We start from the raw sequence: 19,758 nt of genomic DNA, 5'->3' as shown, positions 1-19,758 counted from the left end.
GTAGATATTACATCTAAATATGTATATTTGCTAAGATATGCTGCAGGTGTTCTGTAACCATTTTAGGTCTTGATGACTGGATCCATTTTTACCAAGGTATGCATGTGTTATTTTTACTGTGTAAAGAGGGCTTTTGATGGCGATGGCTTTTATGTAATGTTGCACTGGACATTTCCTTACCACGTTTCCATTTCTGCTCACTTTGAAGTAGATGGAGAAACCAAGAATAATGCAGCCACTGATCTGGAAAACAAAATGAGATGAAATTAGCGTTTTATCTAGAATCAACTTTAGAAAGTTGTGCGTTTCAATGTCACTGGGATTAAATTAACAGGTATTGTTGCATACCAGCATACCAACAAAGAATCACAAAAACCACTACCTATATCTGGTGGCAACTCTGTGGAACTACAATTGAACCACAACCACCACCTCTGCGGAACTAATTGAACCACCACCTCTGTGGAACTAATTGAACCACCACCACCTCTGTGGAACTACAATTGAACCACCACCTCTGCGGAACTACAATTGAACCACCACCTCTGTGGAACTAATTGAACCACCACCACCTCTGTGGAACTACAATTGAACCACAAACCTCTGCGGAACTACAATTGAACCACAACCACCACCTCTGTGGAACTAATTGAACCACCACCACCTCTGCGGAACTAATTGAACCACCACCACCACCTCTGTGGAACTAATTGAACCACCACCACCGCCAAGGTACAGGACGGCAGGCAGGCTCAGGCAGAGTGGTCAGGCGGGCGGGTACAGGGTCAGGACAGGCAAGGGTCAAAAACCAGGAGGATGAGAAAATAGAGACTGGGGGAAAACCAGGAGCAGAGACAAAACGCTGGCTGACTTGAACAAACAAGATGAACTGGCACAGACAGACAGAAAACACAGGTATAAATACCCAGGGGATAAGTGTGGAAGATGGGTGACACCTGGAGGGGGTGGAGACAAGCACAAGGACAGGTGAAACAGGTCAGGGTGTGTCAAATGTACTTTTTACTCCATACATTTTCCAAGACACCCAAAAGTACTCATTACATTTTGAATGCTTAGCAGGGCAGGAAAATGGTCCAATTCACACACTTATCAAGAGAACATCCCTGGTCATCTCTGATCTGGTGGACTCACAAAACACAAGTGCCTTTATTGTAAATGATGTCTGAGTGTTGGAGTGTGCCCCTGGCGATCTGTAAATGATGTCTGAGTGTTGGAGTGTTCCCCTGGCTATCTGTAAATGATGTCTGAGTGTTGGAGTGTGCCCCTGGCGATCTGTAAATGATGTCTGAGTGTTGGAGTGTGCCCCTGGCGATCTGTAAATGATGTCTGAGTGTTGGAGTGTTCCCCTGGCGATCTGTAAATGATGTCTGAGTGTTGGAGTGTTCCCCTGGCGATCTGTAAATGATGTCTGAGTGTTGGAGTGTGCCCCTGGCGATCTGTAAATGATGTCTGAGTGTTGGAGTGTGCCCCTGGTTATCTGTAAATGATGTCTGAGTGTTGGAGTGTGCCCCTGGCTATCAGTAAATGATGTCTGAGTGTTGGAGTGTGCCCCTGGCAATCTGCAAATAGAAAAACAAGAAAATGGTGGTCTGGTTTACTTAATATAAGAAATTGGAAATAATTTATACTTTTACTTGTGATAGTTAAGTACATTTTAGCAATTACAATTACTTTTGATTCTTAAGTATATTTAAAACCAAATCCTTTTCGACTTTTACTGGGTGACTTTCACTTTTACTTTTCCTTTTCTATTAAGGTATCTTTACTTTTACTCAAGTATGACAATTGGCTACTTTTTCCACCACTGCCTCAAATGGAACAAGACGTTGTAGCTCTCGTCTCACCTCAGCTCAGCTCTGTCTCGTTCTCTGAGAGAATGTGCATTGATAGAAAAACTCTGGGTTTTATGTCATTTGCTGTAAATAAGTTCCTCTCAAACATCAGGGTGGTATTCATTAGTGCACATCGTCGCAAAAACAGAAACAAGTGTTTGTTATTGGACAGGTTCAGTTAGTCCGACCCAGTTTGTCTGTTTTCTTGAATTTGGTGTCTAATGAATATGAGCCAGGATTGTTCCTAGTTCATTAAGTGTTTCAATAGTTCAAACTAGGGGTTCCAGAAGGGTTCTTTAGCTGTCCCCATAGAACACTTTTAGTTCCAGGTAGAACCATTTTCTAGTTCCCTTTGTGGAAAGGGTTCTATATGGAACCCAAAAGGGTTCTTCCTGAAGCAAAATAGGTCCTATCTAAAACCAAAAATGATTATTTAAAGGGTTCTAACATAGGAGCCACCTTTTGTACAGAGGAATCAACACCATGTAATGAGACCAGAGCTTGTATTCATAAAGCCTCTCAGATCAGGAGTGATGATCTAGGATCAAGTTCCGCAGTCCATGTAATTCCAACACCTCATGTATATGACAGGCTGTAGGGTGAAGTTGTAGAATCAACACCTCATGTATATGACAGGCAGTAGGGTGAAGTTGTAGAACCAACACCTCATGTATATGACAGGCAGTAGGGTGAAGTTGTAGAACCAACACCTCATGTATATGACAGACAGTAAGGTGAAGTTGCCCCTGGGTCTATTTTTCCCACCAATAGTTTAGGTTAGGATTGGGGGAGCTGATCCTTGATCTGTACCTAGGGGAAACTTCAACATTCCAACCAATTCCTTCTTCAGTGGAAAACATGCAAATGCTCACCTAGGTCAGGGCGTGACAGTACCCCCCCTCCCCCCCCTCCAAAACTGCGGACTCCCGACCGCAAACCTTGAACTATTAGGGGAGAGTCCGGTTGGGCATCTACCCTTGGTGGTGGCTCTGGTTCTGGACGCCGCCCCCCTTCTTTACACTGAGTCTGCTCTTGTAGCACTGACCCGTGGATCATCGCCGGACGCTCCGGGCCCGTCGCCCCGGACTGGGTACCATCGCCGGACGCCCCGGACTGGGTACCGTCGCCGGACGCCCCGGACTGCCGAGGCGCACTGTAGGCCTGGTGCGTGGTGCCGGAACTGGTGGTACTGGGCTGAGGACACGCACCTCAGGGCGAGTGCGAGGAGCAGGAACAGGGCGTACTGGACCCTGGAGGCGCATTGGAGATCCAGAACATAGAGCTGGCTCAATATGTCCTGGCTGGATACCCATTCTAGCCCGGCCAATGCGAGGAGCTGGAATAGAGCGCACCGGGCTAAGAATTGGAAATGGAGACACCGTGCGCATCTCTGCATAACACGGTGCCTGACCAGTTACACGCTCCCTACGGTAAGCACGGGGAGTTGGCTCAGGTCTCCTACCTGACTCAGCCAATCTCGTGTGCCCCCCCCCCCCAAAAAGAAAATCTTGGGGCTGCCTCTCGGGCTTCCGTGCTAGCCGTGTACCTTCATATCGTTGCCATTCCTCTATTCTCCGGTATTTTTCCTCGTAGTATCGCCGTTCCGCTTTCGCTGCCTCGAACTCCTCCTTAGGACAGCGATACTCCCCCGGCTGTGTCCAGGGTCCTGCTCCATCTAATATCTCCTCCCAGGTCCATTTCCCCATTAAGCGCTGTTCCTCCTTTTCACATTGCTTGGTCCTGGTTTGCTTGGTCCTGGTTTGGTGGGTTATTCTGTCACATTCGTCGTAGTGAGGAGACCATGAATACAGTAGCGGGATATGAATACATACTTTTTAAAATAATGAATAAACACTAAAGAAAAATAACAAAACGACCGTGAAACTATATTATCACAAGTGCTGACATGCAACTACATATAGACAATAACCCAGAAACCAAACTGGGAAATGGCAACCTATATAGGATCCCCAATCAGAGACAACGATAAACAGCTGTGTCTGATAGGGAACCAATTCAGGCCACCATAGACCTACATATGCCTAGACTTACAAACACCCCAAGACATACAAAAACCCTAGACAATACAAAACAATCATACCCACCCTCGTCACACACTGACCAAAATAATACAGAAAACATAGAATACTAAGGTCAGGGCGTGACAGTCCATGTAATCTGACCTAGGATCAGATCTCCCCCCACCGTCCATGTAATCTGATCTATTACATAACTGAACCTAGATCAGCCCTCCTACTCTGAGGCTTTATGAATATGGGACCGGATTTCTTAATGAGTCAAAGTTGTTCTCTGAAGAGGCGGGCTGGAGGCGGGGAAGCAAATGAGGCAACCGAGTGAATTACTACTTCTTTATTTGTGATGTGCCTCAAAAAGGGGAAACAGCCATAAAGACATTGGTCACAGGCCTTGAACAGAAGACATTCTGACATGTACTGCAATCATTATACAACTCAAATATATAACAGGTAAATGTATATACACAGCGTGATCAATATTACCGTCAGACTTTAATATCTACGAGATGATAGCAATAAAATGGGAATTTATTTTAAACATTTTAGCATGAAGAATACAAAGTTCAGTGTATGGACAGCAAAGCCCCCTACTTCAGTGAGAGAAACAGAGCAGTAGATAATGAAAACAGAGCTTCTTTAAAATAAAAAAAATACAAATTCATGTTCAATGAGGAACGGATCAATCAACTTCACAAGTGAAGAAACTGCCAGAATTTAACAAAGAGCTGAGATCCAAATCAGAGCATCATTTGGTGCAGGTATAAGATCGACAAACACATGATGCATTGTGGTCCATAGTGATGTTCAGCAGGATGGGGGTCCAGTCCATTTCCAGTCCAGTCAATTCACAAAGCAAAACCTAATTCCATTCCAAATGTTCCTCATTGAAGAGAACTGGAATTTCAGTGTACTTCCTGAATTGACTGGATTTGAACCCCAACGTTCAGTAACAAATACATGTAGCATGCTGTATGGGATATGTCAAAGCCAGCTGTTGATCAAGACAGGATTGGGGTCAATGTGAATTGAAGTCAGTCAATTGAGGAAGAGAATTGTATTTAACATTGCTAATGTAAAAACTTGTAATAAATAACTTCTGCTTTTCAGTTTGAGAAACCACTGAAAATAAATTCATTTTTTTTCTCCAATTATTGTATTGGAATTTCTGTTGACTTCCTGAATTGATGACTTCCAATTCAAGTTGACCACAACCCTAGATCAAGTGGATCACGTGTTGCTGTATTAGGTAGTGTTGGCGTCCCTCTTCCCAATCTGGCAGTACAGGGTCATGGCGAAAGCCATTCCAAAGAGCTGAAACACAAAAAAAGGTACGTCACAACCCATTAACTACCAGGCTATAGCCCGGTTCCCACATCAGTTTGTGGTGTCTAGCCTGGTTCCAGATCCATTTGTACAGTCTTGCCAGCAGGTTGTTAATTGGCAATGACAAACAGCCATCGGCGTTGCCAAGAAAGTGCCAACAGATCTGGGACCAGGATACATTAAGTATTGAACAGTGACAGAGTGAATTGCACATATCCTTCTTAATGCCAATGACAACAGCCATAAAGAGTTAGTGAAGATTAAACAGACCAGTACTGAACACTGACTAGATCAATACACATGTATTCCATTTCTATGACCAGTACAGTGCATAATATAATGTATTAATAGAGGCTTTGTTATAGAGATTGGACTTTTGGATTCTTACCATCAAGACTGCGATACCAAATGCAATCCCCAGGGCGATGATTGCGTGCTTCTCCATGAAGGAAGTCACAAACTTGGCACAAGGCTGCAGAGGACAAAGCGAACAGTCAACAATAGTGAACACCAGGTCAAGTTAATTGTATGAAGAAGCTACTTTGCGGTTCATGGTTGCATCATCCTGGAACCCTCTATGGTTTCATGTGGCTGTAGATCAGTTCCCTGTACAGGTTCTGTTTATAGTAGTGTAGTGGTAACGTATGGTAATGCAATGGTAACGCATGGTAGTGTAGCGTAATGGTAACGCATGGTAGTGTAGCGTAATGGTAACGCATGGTAGTGCAGCGTAATGGTAATGTAGCGGTAATGGTAACGTGTGGTAGTGTAATGGTAATGTAGTGCAGCGTTAATGTAATGTGTGTTTATTGATGATTCCTTTATACCAAGTAAAGCCACCTTCCTTGAGTTTCCTAAATAGTATTTTATTAATAATAAGTGATTCTCTGCTTACCGTTGAGTACACTTTGCGTCCATCTGCACTTTGGCACACCTGAGTGGTGTCAACGCAGTCACAAGAGCTGGGGACAGTGGAGCCCCAGTCAGAGGGTCCGTTGATCAGTCCACAGCACTTTACCTGAAAAACAAAGGAGTCAGTCCTTCGTCTCACCAACACAAGGGGTTGTGTTCAGTAAAGGCACACTGTCATTTTCCCGTTGCAAAACATTTCACTACAATCTGTTTAGGTAGCAGCCCATCTAACATAAAAAAAAAAATTGTTATTCAGTTAGTCGACAAAATGATCCAATAACATTCGTAGCCGATTAGAACAATTAATCTGTACCAACTAATTAAACTAATAATTATTCATACATTCAAGACAGGACCATCAAAACTGCATCCCAAATTGCACCCTATTCCCTTTGTAGTCCACTACTTTAGACCAGGGTCCACGGAGCCCCTATTCCCTTTGTAGTGCACTACTTTGGACCAAAGACCTATGGGTCCTGCTCAAAAGTAGTTCACTACAGGGAATGTGTACAATTTGTGGCGCATCCTATGTCCAGGTGATTCATCTTGGGACCTTTGAAACCACCACTTTTTGGGGGCGGCAGGTAGCCTAGTGGTTAGAGCAGGTAGCCTAGTGGTTAGAGCAGGTAGCCTAGTGGTTAGAGCGTTGGGCTAGCAACTGAAAGGTTGCTAGATCGACTCCGAGCTGACAAGGTAAAAAAATCTGTTGTTCTGCTCCTGAACAAGGCAGTTAACCCTCTGTTCCTAGGACGTCATTGTAAATAAGAATTTGTTCTTAACTGACTGGCCTAGTTAAATAAAAGTTTTTAAAAAATCCCATAGAAACGGATAGAAATCTCTAGAGGCCAAAAGCCTGTGTTATCATGGCTAGTGCCATTGAGGTGTTTTGAATTGTGGGAGGGATTTCAACTTCATTGGCTGATCCCTCCTGATGGCCCTGTTGGAGTCAAGTCCAACTTGGTCATCAGGAGAGATCAAAGAACTCATTTAACTTGTGATGAAGTGTACTACTTCAAACTACTTCTACTACTACTACTTCAAAACAGCGAGTACCTCAACGGCGTTGTCCGTGTGTACCCAGACACCATAATTGGACATGTATAAAGAAAATCTATCATTCTCTATGGTACCTCCACTTCCAGTTTCTGCAGGTCCGTTTGAATTTCAGGCTTCTGGTCCTTCAGTGGTAGCAGCTTCGCCAGACTCTCCTTCACCCACACCTGAGACTGGAAGAGGCCATTGAACAGTAGGGGAGACACACAAAGACATGAAAACAGGTGTGGAAACCATGTTTTATTAACACATTCAAGAAGTGTCAAGGTACCGACGGTATACGAGGAACTTAAAATGGTAGGAATTCAATTGTCCCAACAGGTACAGTAGCGGTTAAGAGTTTCGGGCCAGTAACCGAGAGGTCGAAGGTCAGACTCCGAGCCGAATAAAGGGACAAACTGCCGCTGTTCCTTGCGCAAGGCACCCTAATTGCACCTGTAAGACGCTCTGTAGAAGAGCGTCTCCTGAATAAAATGTACAAATCTGAGCGCACCGAGAGCTCCTTACCTTCCCCTCACTAACAGTGGGTGAGACATCCCTCGGAGCACAGAATTCAATTCAACGTCTTTTCCACGTTGGTTCAACGTCACTTCATTGAAATGTGGAAACAACGTTGATTCAACCAGGGAGGGTTTCCTCCTTACCTTCTTCTCTCCGACAGCTCCCAGGATTCCGGCGATCAACAGGAGGATGAAGATGAGGAGCAGCCCGACGAAGAACTGAAACAAAACATTTGTCCAGGAAGTTCCATTGAGGCAAGGGGACAGTTATCTGGATTTAACATATCTAACATTTTAATCTGATTTGGGTTTTTACAAAACTGAAATGATACTCTGATCCTTCAGATAAGGATTTGGTCATCCAATATCACCTTTTAAAAATCAGGATTCAAATTTAGTGATAAGACTATTTTTGATAGCGAACAAAAATATTTACCCAATTTGTGTTACAGCCTGAATTCAAAATGGGATAAACATATTTCTCCCCTATTTATGCAAAATACTGCATAATGGCAAAATAATTTGTTTTAGACATTTGCACATTTATTGAAATCACATTTACACAAGTATCCACCCTTGAATACTTTCTGAAGGCACCATAAGGGATTTGCAGGCTCCATTTTAAATTTGACTTATTTTCATGAATGTAGTTTACTCATCTCTGTATCCCTGTAATAGTGAAGTAGTACCCCAAGCTGTCCATTAGATGGTGAGGTGTGGGCCAGTTCAAAGCACTGAAAATCTGGATTCTGTGATCTTGATATTTTGGCATCTGGATCAGAACGATCCTATCCAATTATTTTCTGGAGTGGGACAAAAAGAAAAATGGCTCAAACTGCCAGATGGTCTGTTTTTGCTATCCAGGATCAGATCAATTACAGACTCTGGATCATTCTGATCCAGATTTAAAGTTGGGGAAAAAACTTTTCCAATGGGTGACCTGGGAAGCCATCTCATACTTGTCACTCTTGCAAAAGAGATGCCATCTCTGACATGTATAAAAAGGTTAAATAAATGTGTCGGTACTTTTTCCACATTGTTACATCTACATACAACACCCCATAACGACAAAGCCAAAACAGGTTTAGAATTTTTTGCAAATTTATTTAAAAAACTGAAATCTTATTTACATAAGTATTCAGACCCTTTGTTATGAGACTCGAAATTGATCTCAGGTGCATCTTGTTTCCATTGATCATCCTTGAGATGTTTCAACAACTTGATTGGAGACCACCTGTGGTAAATTTAATTGATTGTTCCTTTCCAAATCATGTCCACCTGTATATACAAGGTCCCACGGTTGACCATGCATGTCAGATCAAAAACCAATCCATGAGGTTGAAGGAATTGTCCGTATAGCACCGATACGGGATTGTGTCAAGTCACAGATACAGGGAAGGATAGCCAAAAAATATTCTGTGGCATTGAACAGTGGCATCCATCATTCTTAAATGGAAGACGTTTGGAACCACCAAGACTCAAGCTAGAGCTGGCCTCCCGGCCAAACTGAGCAATAGGGGAGGGGGCATGGTCAGTGAGGTGACGATGGTCACTCTGACAGAGCTCTAGAATGACATCTAGAATGATTGTCATTCTGGAAGGTTCTCCCATCATCAAGGGAGAACCTTCCAGAATGACAATCTTTGCAGCACTCCACCAATCAGGCTTTTATGGTACAGTGGCCAGACGGAAGCCACTCCTCAGTAAAAGGCACATGACCGCCCGCTTGCAGTTTGCTGGAAGGCACCTAAAGGACTTAGACCATGAGAAAAATTGTCTGATGAAACCAAGATTGACCACTTTGGCCTGAATGCCAAGCGTCAAGTCTTCAGGAAATCTGGCACCATCCCTACGGTGAAGCGCGGTGGTGGCAGCATCATGCTTTGGGGATGTTTTTCAGCCACAGGGACTGGAAGACTAGTCAGGACCGAGGGAAAGATGAATGGAGCAAAGTACAGAGAGATCCTTGATGAAAACCTGCTCCAGAGCGCTCCGGACCTCAGACTGGGGCGAAGGTTCACCTTCCAACAGGACAACGACCCTAAGCACACAGCCAATCCAACGCAGGAGTGGCTTGGGGACAAGTCTCTGAATGTCCTTGAGTGACCCAGCCAGAGCCCGGACTTGAACCCGATCAAAGATCTCTGGAGAGACCTAAAAATAGCTGTGCAGTGACACTCCCCATCCAACCTGACAGATCTTGTTGGAATCTGCAGAGAAGAATGGGATAAACTCCACAAATACAGGTGTGCCAAGCTTGTCGCATCATACCCAACAAGACTCAAGTTTGTAATCGCTGCCAAAGGTGTTTCAACAAGGTACTGCGTAAAGGGTCAGAAGACTTAAGTGATAAAAACTATTTTTTTTACATTTGCAAAAACATCAAACCTGTTTCTGCTTTGTCATTATGTGGTATTGTGTGTAGATTGATGGGGGGGGGGAAAGTTAATCTATTTTTGAATAAGACTAACATGAAATGTGGAAAAAGTCAAGAAGTCTGAATACTTTCCGAATGCACTGCATATGAAGAGACTGGTTTGGTTAGAACCTAGAACCACTTGGCTATTGGGAGAGCATTATCCTATGCAGTGTACAATAATGTAACATTTTAAATGTAAATGTGAGGGTTGGCTATTGGGACAGCATTATCCTATGCAGTGTACAATAATGTAGCATTTTCAATGTAAATGTGAGGGTTGGCTATTGTAAGGGAGTGTGTTTCCCCTCACCAGAATGAGCATGCAGCGGTTTTCCTTAATGGCTCCACAGCAGCCCAGGAAGCCCAGTACCATGATGATGACTCCAACAGCTATCAGCAGGTCTACAAACGGCACGGCCTCATCCATTATCTGAGGGAGGAGGACAGACAGTCATTTTACATGTAGATATGTGCTAAATAGGTTGATATGACTGTATACATTTGTTTCAAGTTGCTGTTTTTACTGTGTAAAGACAGCTTTTGATGACGTTGGCATTAATTTAGTGTCACACTGGACATTTCCTTACCACGTTTCCATTCTTGCTCACTTTGAGGTAGATGGACACACCAAGAATGACGCAGCCACTGATCTGGAAAACAAAATGAGATGAAATTAGCGTTTTATTTAGAATCAACTTTAGAAAGTTGTGCGTTTCAATGTCACTGGGATTAAATGAACAGGTCTTGTTGCATATCAACTCAACATGAATGTGGATTCATTTAAAAAGAATCACAGCGCACTAGCTACATCTGGTGGCAACTCTGAGGAACTACAGTTGAACCACCACCACAATGGAGGAGATCCAGCATCATCCAGCCCCCACATGAGAATATCTTTCCTGTGTTAACAGTGGACTCTAGACCACACGGGAGAATCTCAATTGCATTAACTTGATTCCTCAGATCCTCTCCTCTTAAATCCAGAGGGGAGAGGATGAGAGGAATCCAGGAAAATAGAGGTTCTCCCGTGGTTTCAGAACTGATAGTGACAGGTTACATACATTGAATATTTGATTGATGAATGTTTTGTTTGAAAGCATTCCATACTCACACAGTATGGGCCTGTGGACATGTAGACATCAGGTTAATTGGCAAGGGTATATGAATGATTGTTCAGTATTTAGAGAGATCACAACGTATACACCATTTTATTTCATGTTGAAGATGTTCTGCGATGACTGGACCATGAATTTGGTAATTATTTTGGCTTTCAAAAAGTTGAGAAGATATCCTTGAAGATTTTTTATTTTTTAAGATTCTGATTGAGATTAACTCCAAATATGAGTCTCCATATCCACACAGCCCCCCCTTGTGGCCTGGAGTGGCATGCCAATGCAGTAAAGGTTGTGACATCCTGACTTGCATCTCGTCATGCCACACCCGTGCGTCCAGTGACACAGGAACCAGAATAAACCCTCACAGCACTGAAGCTAAAGGCAATGAGGGCTGTTTCCAAAGTAAACACTGGGGTATAGTCTTCGACAAGAGAGCTATTGTAAAGTGTAATGTCACTATTGTAAAGTGTAATGTCAGCAAACAATGACTACTTTTGTTCTTAAACCAGGGACGCTTTAAAATGAGCTTCTACGCACTGTCAATACATTACACTATAGCCGAGGTACAGTCATCTCTGGTTAATATATTAGACTATAGCCTAGGTACAGTCATCTCTGGTTAATATATTAGACTATAGCCGAGGTACAGTCATCTCTGGTTAATATATTAGACTATAGCCGAGGTACAGTCATCTGGTTAATATATTACACTATAGCCGAGGTACAGTCATCTCTGGTTAATATATTAGACTCTAGCCTAGGTAGTCATCTCTGGTTAATATATTAGACTATAGCCGAGGTACAGTCATCTCTGGCTAATATATTAGACTATAGCCAAGGTACAGTCATCTCTGGTTAATATATTACACTATAGCCAAGGTACGGTCATCTCTGGCTAATATATTAGACTATAGCCAAGGTACAGTCATCTCTGGTTAATATATTAGACTATAGCCGAGGTACAGTCATCTGGTTAATATATTAGACTATAGCCGAGGTACAGTCATCTGGTTAATATATTAGACTATAGCCGAGGTACAGTCATCTCTGGTTAATATATTAGGCTATAGCCGAGGTACAGTCATCTCTGGTTAATATATTAGACTATAGCCGAGGTACAGTCATCTCTGGTTAATATATTAGACTATAGCCAAGGTACAGTCATTTCTGGTTAATATATTACACTATAGCCTAGGTACAGTCATCTCTGGTTAATATATTAGACTATAGCCAAGGTACAGTCATCTCTGGTTAATATATTACACTATAGCCTAGGTACAGTCATCTCTGGTTAATATATTAGACTATAGCCAAGGTACAGTCATCTCTGGTTAATATATTACACTATAGCCGAGGTACAGTCATCTCTGGTTAATATATTAGACTATAGCCGAGGTACAGTCATCTCTGGTTAATATATTAGACTATAGCCAAGGTACAGTCATCTCTGGTTAATATATTACACTATAGCCTAGGTACAGTCATCTCTGGTTAATATATTAGACTCTAGCCAAGGTACAGTCATCTCTGGTTAATATATTAGACTCTAGCCGAGGTACAGTCATCTCTGGTTAATATATTAGACTCTAGCCTAGGTACAGTCATCTCTGGTTAATATATTAGACTATAGCCGAGGTACAGTCATCTCTGGTTAATATATTAGACTATAGCCGAGGTACAGTCATCTCTGGTTAATATATTAGACTATAGCCGAGGTACAGTCATCTCTGGTTAATATATTAGACTATAGCCGAGGTACAGTCATCTCTGGTTAATATATTAGACTATAGCCGAGGTACAGTCATCTCTGGTTAATATATTAGACTCTAGCCTAGGTACAGTCATCTCTGGTTAATATATTAGACTATAGCCGAGGTACAGTCATCTCTGGTTAATATATTAGACTCTAGCCGAGGTACAGTCATCTCTGGTTAATATATTAGACTCTAGCCGAGGTACAGTCATCTCTGGTTAATATATTAGACTCTAGCCGAGGTACAGTCATCTCTGGTTAATATATTAGACTCTAGCCGAGGTACAGTCATCTCTGGTTAATATATTAGACTATAGCCTAGGTACAGTCATCTCTGGTTAATATATTAGACTCTAGCCGAGGTACAGTCATCTCTGGTTAATATATTAGACTCTAGCCGAGGTACAGTCATCTCTGGTTAATATATTAGACTATAGCCTAGGTACAGTCATCTCTGGTTAATATATTACACTATAGCCGAGGTACAGTCATCTCTGGTTAATATATTAGACTATATCCGAGGTACAGTCATCTCTGGTTAATATATTAGACTATAGCCTAGGTACAGTCATCTCTGGTTAATATATTAGACTATAGCCGAGGTACAGTCATCTCTGGTTAATATATTAGACTATAGCCGAGGTACAGTCATCTCTGGTTAATATATTAGAATATAGCCGAGGTACAGTCATCTCTGGTTAATATATTAGACTATAGCCTAGGTACAGTCATCTCTGGTTAATATATTAGACTATAGCCGAGGTACAGTCATCTCTGGTTAATATATTAGACTATAGCCTAGGTACAGTCATCTCTGGTTAATATATTAGACTATAGCCTAGGTACAGTCATCTCTGGTTAATATATTAGACTATAGCCTAGGTACAGTCATCTCTGGTTAATATATTACACTATAGCCTAGGTACAGTCATCTCTGGTTAATATATTACACTATAGCCGAGGTACAGTCATCTCTGGTTAATATATTACACTATAGCCGAGGTACAGTCATCTGGTTAATATATTAGACTATAGCCTAGGTACAGTCATCTCTGGTTAATATATTACACTATAGCCGAGGTACAGTCATCTCTGGTTAATATATTAGACTATAGCCGAGGTACAGTCATCTCTGGTTAATATATTACACTATAGCCTAGGTACAGTCATCTCTGGTTAATATATTAGACTATAGCCGAGGTACAGTCATCTCTGGTTAATATATTAGACTATAGCCGAGGTACAGTCATCTCTGGTTAATATATTAGACTATAGCCTAGGTACAGTCATCTCTGGTTAATATATTACACTATAGCCGAGGTACAGTCATCTCTGGTTAATATATTACACTATAGCCGAGGTACAGTCATCTCTGGTTAATATATTACACTATAGCCGAGGTACAGTCATCTCTGGTTAATATATTAGACTATAGCCTAGGTACAGTCATCTCTGGTTAATATATTACACTATAGCCGAGGTACAGTCATCTCTGGTTAATATATTAGACTATAGCCGAGGTACGGTCATCTCTGGTTAATATATTAGACTATAGCCGAGGTACGGTCATCTCTGGTTAATATATTAGACTATAGCCGAGGTACGGTCATCTCTGGTTAATATATTAGACTATAGCCTAGGTACAGTCATCTCTGGTTAATATATTACACTATAGCCGAGGTACAGTCATCTCTGGTTAATATATTACACTATAGCCGAGGTACAGTCATCTCTGGTTAATATATTACACTATAGCCGAGGTACAGTCATCTCTGGTTAATATATTACACTATAGCCTAGGTACAGTCATCTCTGGTTAATATATTACACTATAGCCGAGGTACAGTCATCTCTGGTTAATATATTACACTATAGCCGAGGTACAGTCATCTCTGGTTAATATATTAGACTATAGCCTAGGTACAGTCATCTCTGGTTAATATATTAGACTATAGCCTAGGTACAGTCATCTCTGGTTAATATATTACACTATAGCCGAGGTACAGTCATCTCTGGTTAATATATTAGACTATAGCCGAGGTACAGTCATCTCTGGTTAATATATTACACTATAGCCGAGGTACAGTCATCTCTGGTTAATATATTACACTATAGCCGAGGTACAGTCATCTCTGGTTAATATATTACACTATAGCCGAGGTACAGTCATCTCTGGTTAATATATTACACTATAGCCGAGGTACAGTCATCTCTGGTTAATATATTACACTATAGCCTAGGTACAGTCATCTCTGGTTAATATATTAGACTATAGCCGAGGTACAGTCATCTCTGGTTAATATATTAGACTATAGCCGAGGTACAGTCATCTCTGGTTAATATATTAGACTATAGCCTAGGTACAGTCATCTCTGGTTAATATATTAGACTATAGCCGAGGTACAGTCATCTCTGGTTAATATATTAGACTATAGCCGAGGTACAGTCATCTCTGGTTAATATATTAGACTATAGCCGAGGTACAGTCATCTCTGGTTAATATATTAGACTATAGCCGAGGTACAGTCATCTCTGGTTAATATATTAGACTATAGCCGAGGTACAGTCATCTCTGGTTAATATATTAGACTATAGCCGAGGTACAGTCATCTCTGGTTAATATATTAGACTATAGCCGAGGTACAGTCATCTCTGGTTAATATATTAGACTATAGCCGAGGTACAGTCATCTCTGGTTAATATATTAGACTATAGCCGAGGTACAGTCATCTCTGGTTAATATATTACACTATAGCCGAGGTACAGTCATCTCTGGTTAATATATTAGACTATAGCCGAGGTACGGTCATCTGGTCAAATACGTGGAGTGGTAAGACAACTTGGGGCAGTGCTATGGACAGTTACATCCCTCTGATAAAGGAATTAGATTTCTGGGACGTGTAAATAAACCACATTACAAATAGAAAGCAGGACAGTTTCCACAATTTCCCCCTAATGCTTTTCCTATCAGATTGCTGCTAAGCAACTCAAGACAAAACAACCTCAAAGCTTTTGTTTTATTCTTGAAATAAAGAAGACCCGGTCACCGTGCCAAGACTGGACAGGCAGCAAATACAAGTCTTTGACAAAGAACAGGTTGTGAGCAGATCCTTGCTATTGACTGGTCATTCTCTGGCCCTGACATCATCCCAAATGGTATCCGATTACCCATTGGCCCAGATGAGTATGCGTCCAATCAAGATCAAGGAGTTAGCCAGCTAACTGGCCTGAATATCATCCCAGATGGAATCTGATTAGAGATCCCCATGGTCTAATTGCTTCATCCACACATCTAGGTTTAGCTTAATGTTAAATGAACCAGGGGGGGAAATCTGTTATTTCTCAAAGTTAGCAGGCTAACTCATTGATCCTGCTTTGTAGTATACCTCTCTGGGCAACAGTAGTGCACTATAGGGAATCCTAGGGTTCCATTTGGGACACCTAATAGTAAATCGCACCTGTCCACAAAGGGCAGGTGACACCTTATACCTCAGACTGAATACCCTTTGTTTGTAAACCAACAACAAAACCTACTTGGCCAAGCGTTCAGTTATTGCAGCGAGGCAACATTGGCTGCCTGAGAATATCACCAGTCTAAAGCATAAAGTACAGGTATGTCTAGATACATGACTAGTGACTGCTATGCTAGGGACACTGAGCTATGCTAGGGACACTGAGCTATGCTAGGGACACTGAGCTACGCTAGGGACACTGAGCTACGCTAGGGACACTGAGCTACGCTAGGGACACTGAGCTACGCTAGGGACACTGAGCTACGCTAGGGACACTGAGCAACGCTAGGGACACTGAGCAACGCTAGGGACACTGAGCAACAAGGCTTTCCATTCTAGAACGGTACAAGTGTTCCATTTTAGAATACGCTTCTGCAATTCACAGAATTCAATTCTGCCACCATTTCCTACATCAGTCATATAGAAGTTGGAGTTTAAAACACACACTAAACACTACTGTGCCTGGTGACATTTAGCCAGATATCTGGATTGCATTCGTTACACACCAAACTGAAGAAAACTGACCGAATCGGGGAGGGGGTAGAGGCTTGTCCAATAAGAAACATTCATTTTTATTTGTCATGTTGCAAAACGTTTAGCTATGGAGTGCACTAATGAATACGACCCTGCTTTAACTGTGGGAACTGAGAAGGTTTGTTAAGCTAGCGTCGCGAAGACACACACCTTTCAGAGTCAATGGAGGGAGAATTTGTTCTCCCCCTTCCCAGTCACCCGAGAGTGAGAGAACCAGTTAGGGCAGTACTGGCACATTTTAGAACAGTGACTAAGTGACACTTGCACCATTGTCTTCTATCCAACAACTAAGGGTCATGGGTAGTAGTCTAGCCCAGTCCTCCCCTACCACCAGTTTCATAAGTTAATGAGACCAGGGCCAAACAGGTTAATATGGGACTGAAACATGTCCTCAGGCCCTAATGCACAGTTGAAGTCAGAAGTTTACATGCATCTTAACCAAATACATTTAAACTCAGTTCCACAATTCCTTACATTTAATCCTAGTAAAAAACACATTGTCTTAGGATCACCACTTTATTTTAAGAATGTGAAATGTCTGATGTTTCAGAGAGGAGACAGAATTAGAACTATGGTTTCTGCTTGGTTTAAGGTTTGGTAAACAGACGCATAAACTCAGGACAAGTCCTGGCAACAGGCTAAGGACAGATCAATCAAATCAAATGTATTTATAAAGCCCTTCAAACATCAGCTGATATCTCAAAGTGCTGTACAGAAACACAGCCTAAAACCCCACACAGCAAGCAATGCAGGTGTAGAAGCAGGGTGGCTAGGAAAAACTCCCTAGAAAGGCCAGAACCTAGGAAGAAACCTAGAGAGGAACCAGGCTATGAGGGGTGGCCAGTCCTCTTCTGTCTGTGCCGGGTGGAGATTATAACAGAACATGGCCAAGATGTTCAAATGTTCATAAATGACCAGCAGGGTGGAATAATAATAATCATAATAATCAACAGGAAGCACTACACTTAGTGGTATTTTCCACATCAACAGTAGAATAATATTTTATGTCCTATGTTTGGGAGACTAGTTTTAGAAGTTGTAAAACATACAGAGATGTTGTGAATGGCTATAAGGTTTTTTTCTACACACAGATTAAATCACCATGTCGTGTCGTCCAAAAAAAACTACTTGTAAAAACTCAGGACAGAGACCAATGAGAAAGTGATTGTTATTATTCTTTGAAAGGGTTTAGATCTGAGAAGTGCATCTATGCGTTAGCCTGCTATGACCTGGCTGTAACCTCCCTCTGGTCGGGCTGAGAGAGTGGCGAGATGGAATTATCATTGATTTGATCACGTCTTCAGAAAGATGGAAAAAGCCAGTGTGGGTCTATGGGACAGAAACCACACGAAGGAGGGAGAGGTCAGAGTTATGGCTTCAAGGCTTAATGAAAGGTAGTCATGTGATGTTCACACGTCGTTTCCATAGAAATTTGAATGTTCTCATTTCCATAGACATGTAAACAGATTTTAAATGGATTACTATGTGTACTAGGCTACTAGTTGATCACTAAACTAACAAACACATCACTATACCACACACACACACAATTAAAAACCTACATCAATCCAATCGAGGACACTATAGTTAAAGTAAAACATGTAGGTTATTAGGACTCACCCAGAACAGTAGATTGAAGAGGAAGAGTAAGTACTTGATACACTTATTCACAGCCATCTTCTAACCTTCCAACAGACAGGAAAGACGTGATGTGACAGACCAATGTTAAATTAATCCCTATTCCTCTGTTCCAGACCCACCCTGGTGTTGCCCGTGTGTGTGAGGGTTCTTTCAGAAGCCCGTATTTAAAAGCTGTGGGTGTGGTTACTGACTACTCAGTCCAGGCTCCAACAGTCTCCTACCAGTCCCCTCCCTCTAGCCTGTATTTAAAAGCTGTGGGTGTGGTTACTGACTACTCAGTCCAGTCCAGGCTCCAACAGTCTCCTACCAGTCCCCTCCCTCTAGCTCGTATTTAAAAGCTGTGGGTGTGGTTACTGACTACTCAGTCCAGTCCAGGCTCCAACAGTCTCCTACCAGTCCCCTCCCTCTAGCTCGTATTTAAAAGCTGTGGGTGTGGTTACTGACTACTCAGTCCAGTCCAGGCACAAAAAGTATCCTACATAAAGACCCCACAGCGAACACCCTCCTCTGAAAACTGACCCTCAGTCTTCTAAACAGTGAAACCCCAGAGCAAACATCCTCCTCTGTTTGTAGTTAAATAAAGTTAGACGAGTTCAAGTTCAAGCTGTTCTGACTCTCGCTTGAGAGGCACAATTTACTCAGAGCACAGGGTGAAACAGTGGCAGACTGACCACCAAAACATAGACTATGCAAACTACAACGCCACCAGCTATATGCTGGGTAAATAGTTTGGATCAAGCCCTGAAGATGCTTTCTGTATGCTCCTCATCACCTGCCTTTCTGAAGTACAATAGTCTATTTTCCTTCATTAGATTGATTGGAAAGTCCTGGTGTAATGGCTTGATTTGGCAAAGGGATGCATTCCATATCAACCTCTAGTACCTAGGCCAGGGGTGTCCAACTCATTCCATCCTCATGTCTGCTGGTTTTTGTTTTTCCTTTCAATTAAGACCTAGACAACCAGGTGAGGAGAGTTCCTTACTAATTAGTGACCTTAATTCATCAATCAAGAACAAGAGAGGAGTGAAAACCCACAGACACTCGGCCCTCCGTGGAATGAGTTTGACACGTGACCTAGGCCCTCTTGGATTTTTGTCAATGATCAGA

The 19,758-nt window shown here is 42.1% G+C and overlaps 2 protein-coding genes across 3 annotated transcripts in view; both read right to left on the bottom strand.

Moving 5' to 3' along the window:
* Positions 1-19,758, bottom strand: part of LOC139533597 (tetraspanin-8-like) — a 196,818-nt gene that overhangs the window by 62,690 nt on the left and 114,370 nt on the right. The window lies entirely within an intron of this gene.
* LOC139533595 (tetraspanin-8-like) lies at positions 4,209-19,550 on the bottom strand. The gene is made up of 8 exons (XM_071331745.1): positions 18,631-19,550; positions 10,684-10,746; positions 10,407-10,526; positions 7,822-7,896; positions 7,255-7,350; positions 6,108-6,230; positions 5,601-5,684; positions 4,209-5,200 (listed from the first exon to the last, which is right to left on the bottom strand). The coding sequence occupies exons 1-8, from the start codon at positions 18,685-18,687 to the stop codon at positions 5,132-5,134; spliced, it is 687 nt and encodes a 228-aa protein (XP_071187846.1). The 5' UTR covers positions 18,688-19,550; the 3' UTR covers positions 4,209-5,131.

This window comes from Salvelinus alpinus, chromosome 11, assembly GCF_045679555.1.
Source record: "Salvelinus alpinus chromosome 11, SLU_Salpinus.1, whole genome shotgun sequence".
Lineage (NCBI taxonomy): Eukaryota > Metazoa > Chordata > Actinopteri > Salmoniformes > Salmonidae > Salvelinus > Salvelinus alpinus.
Note: the sequence above shows the minus strand (reverse complement) of the source record. Positions and strands in the feature narration are given on the sequence as shown.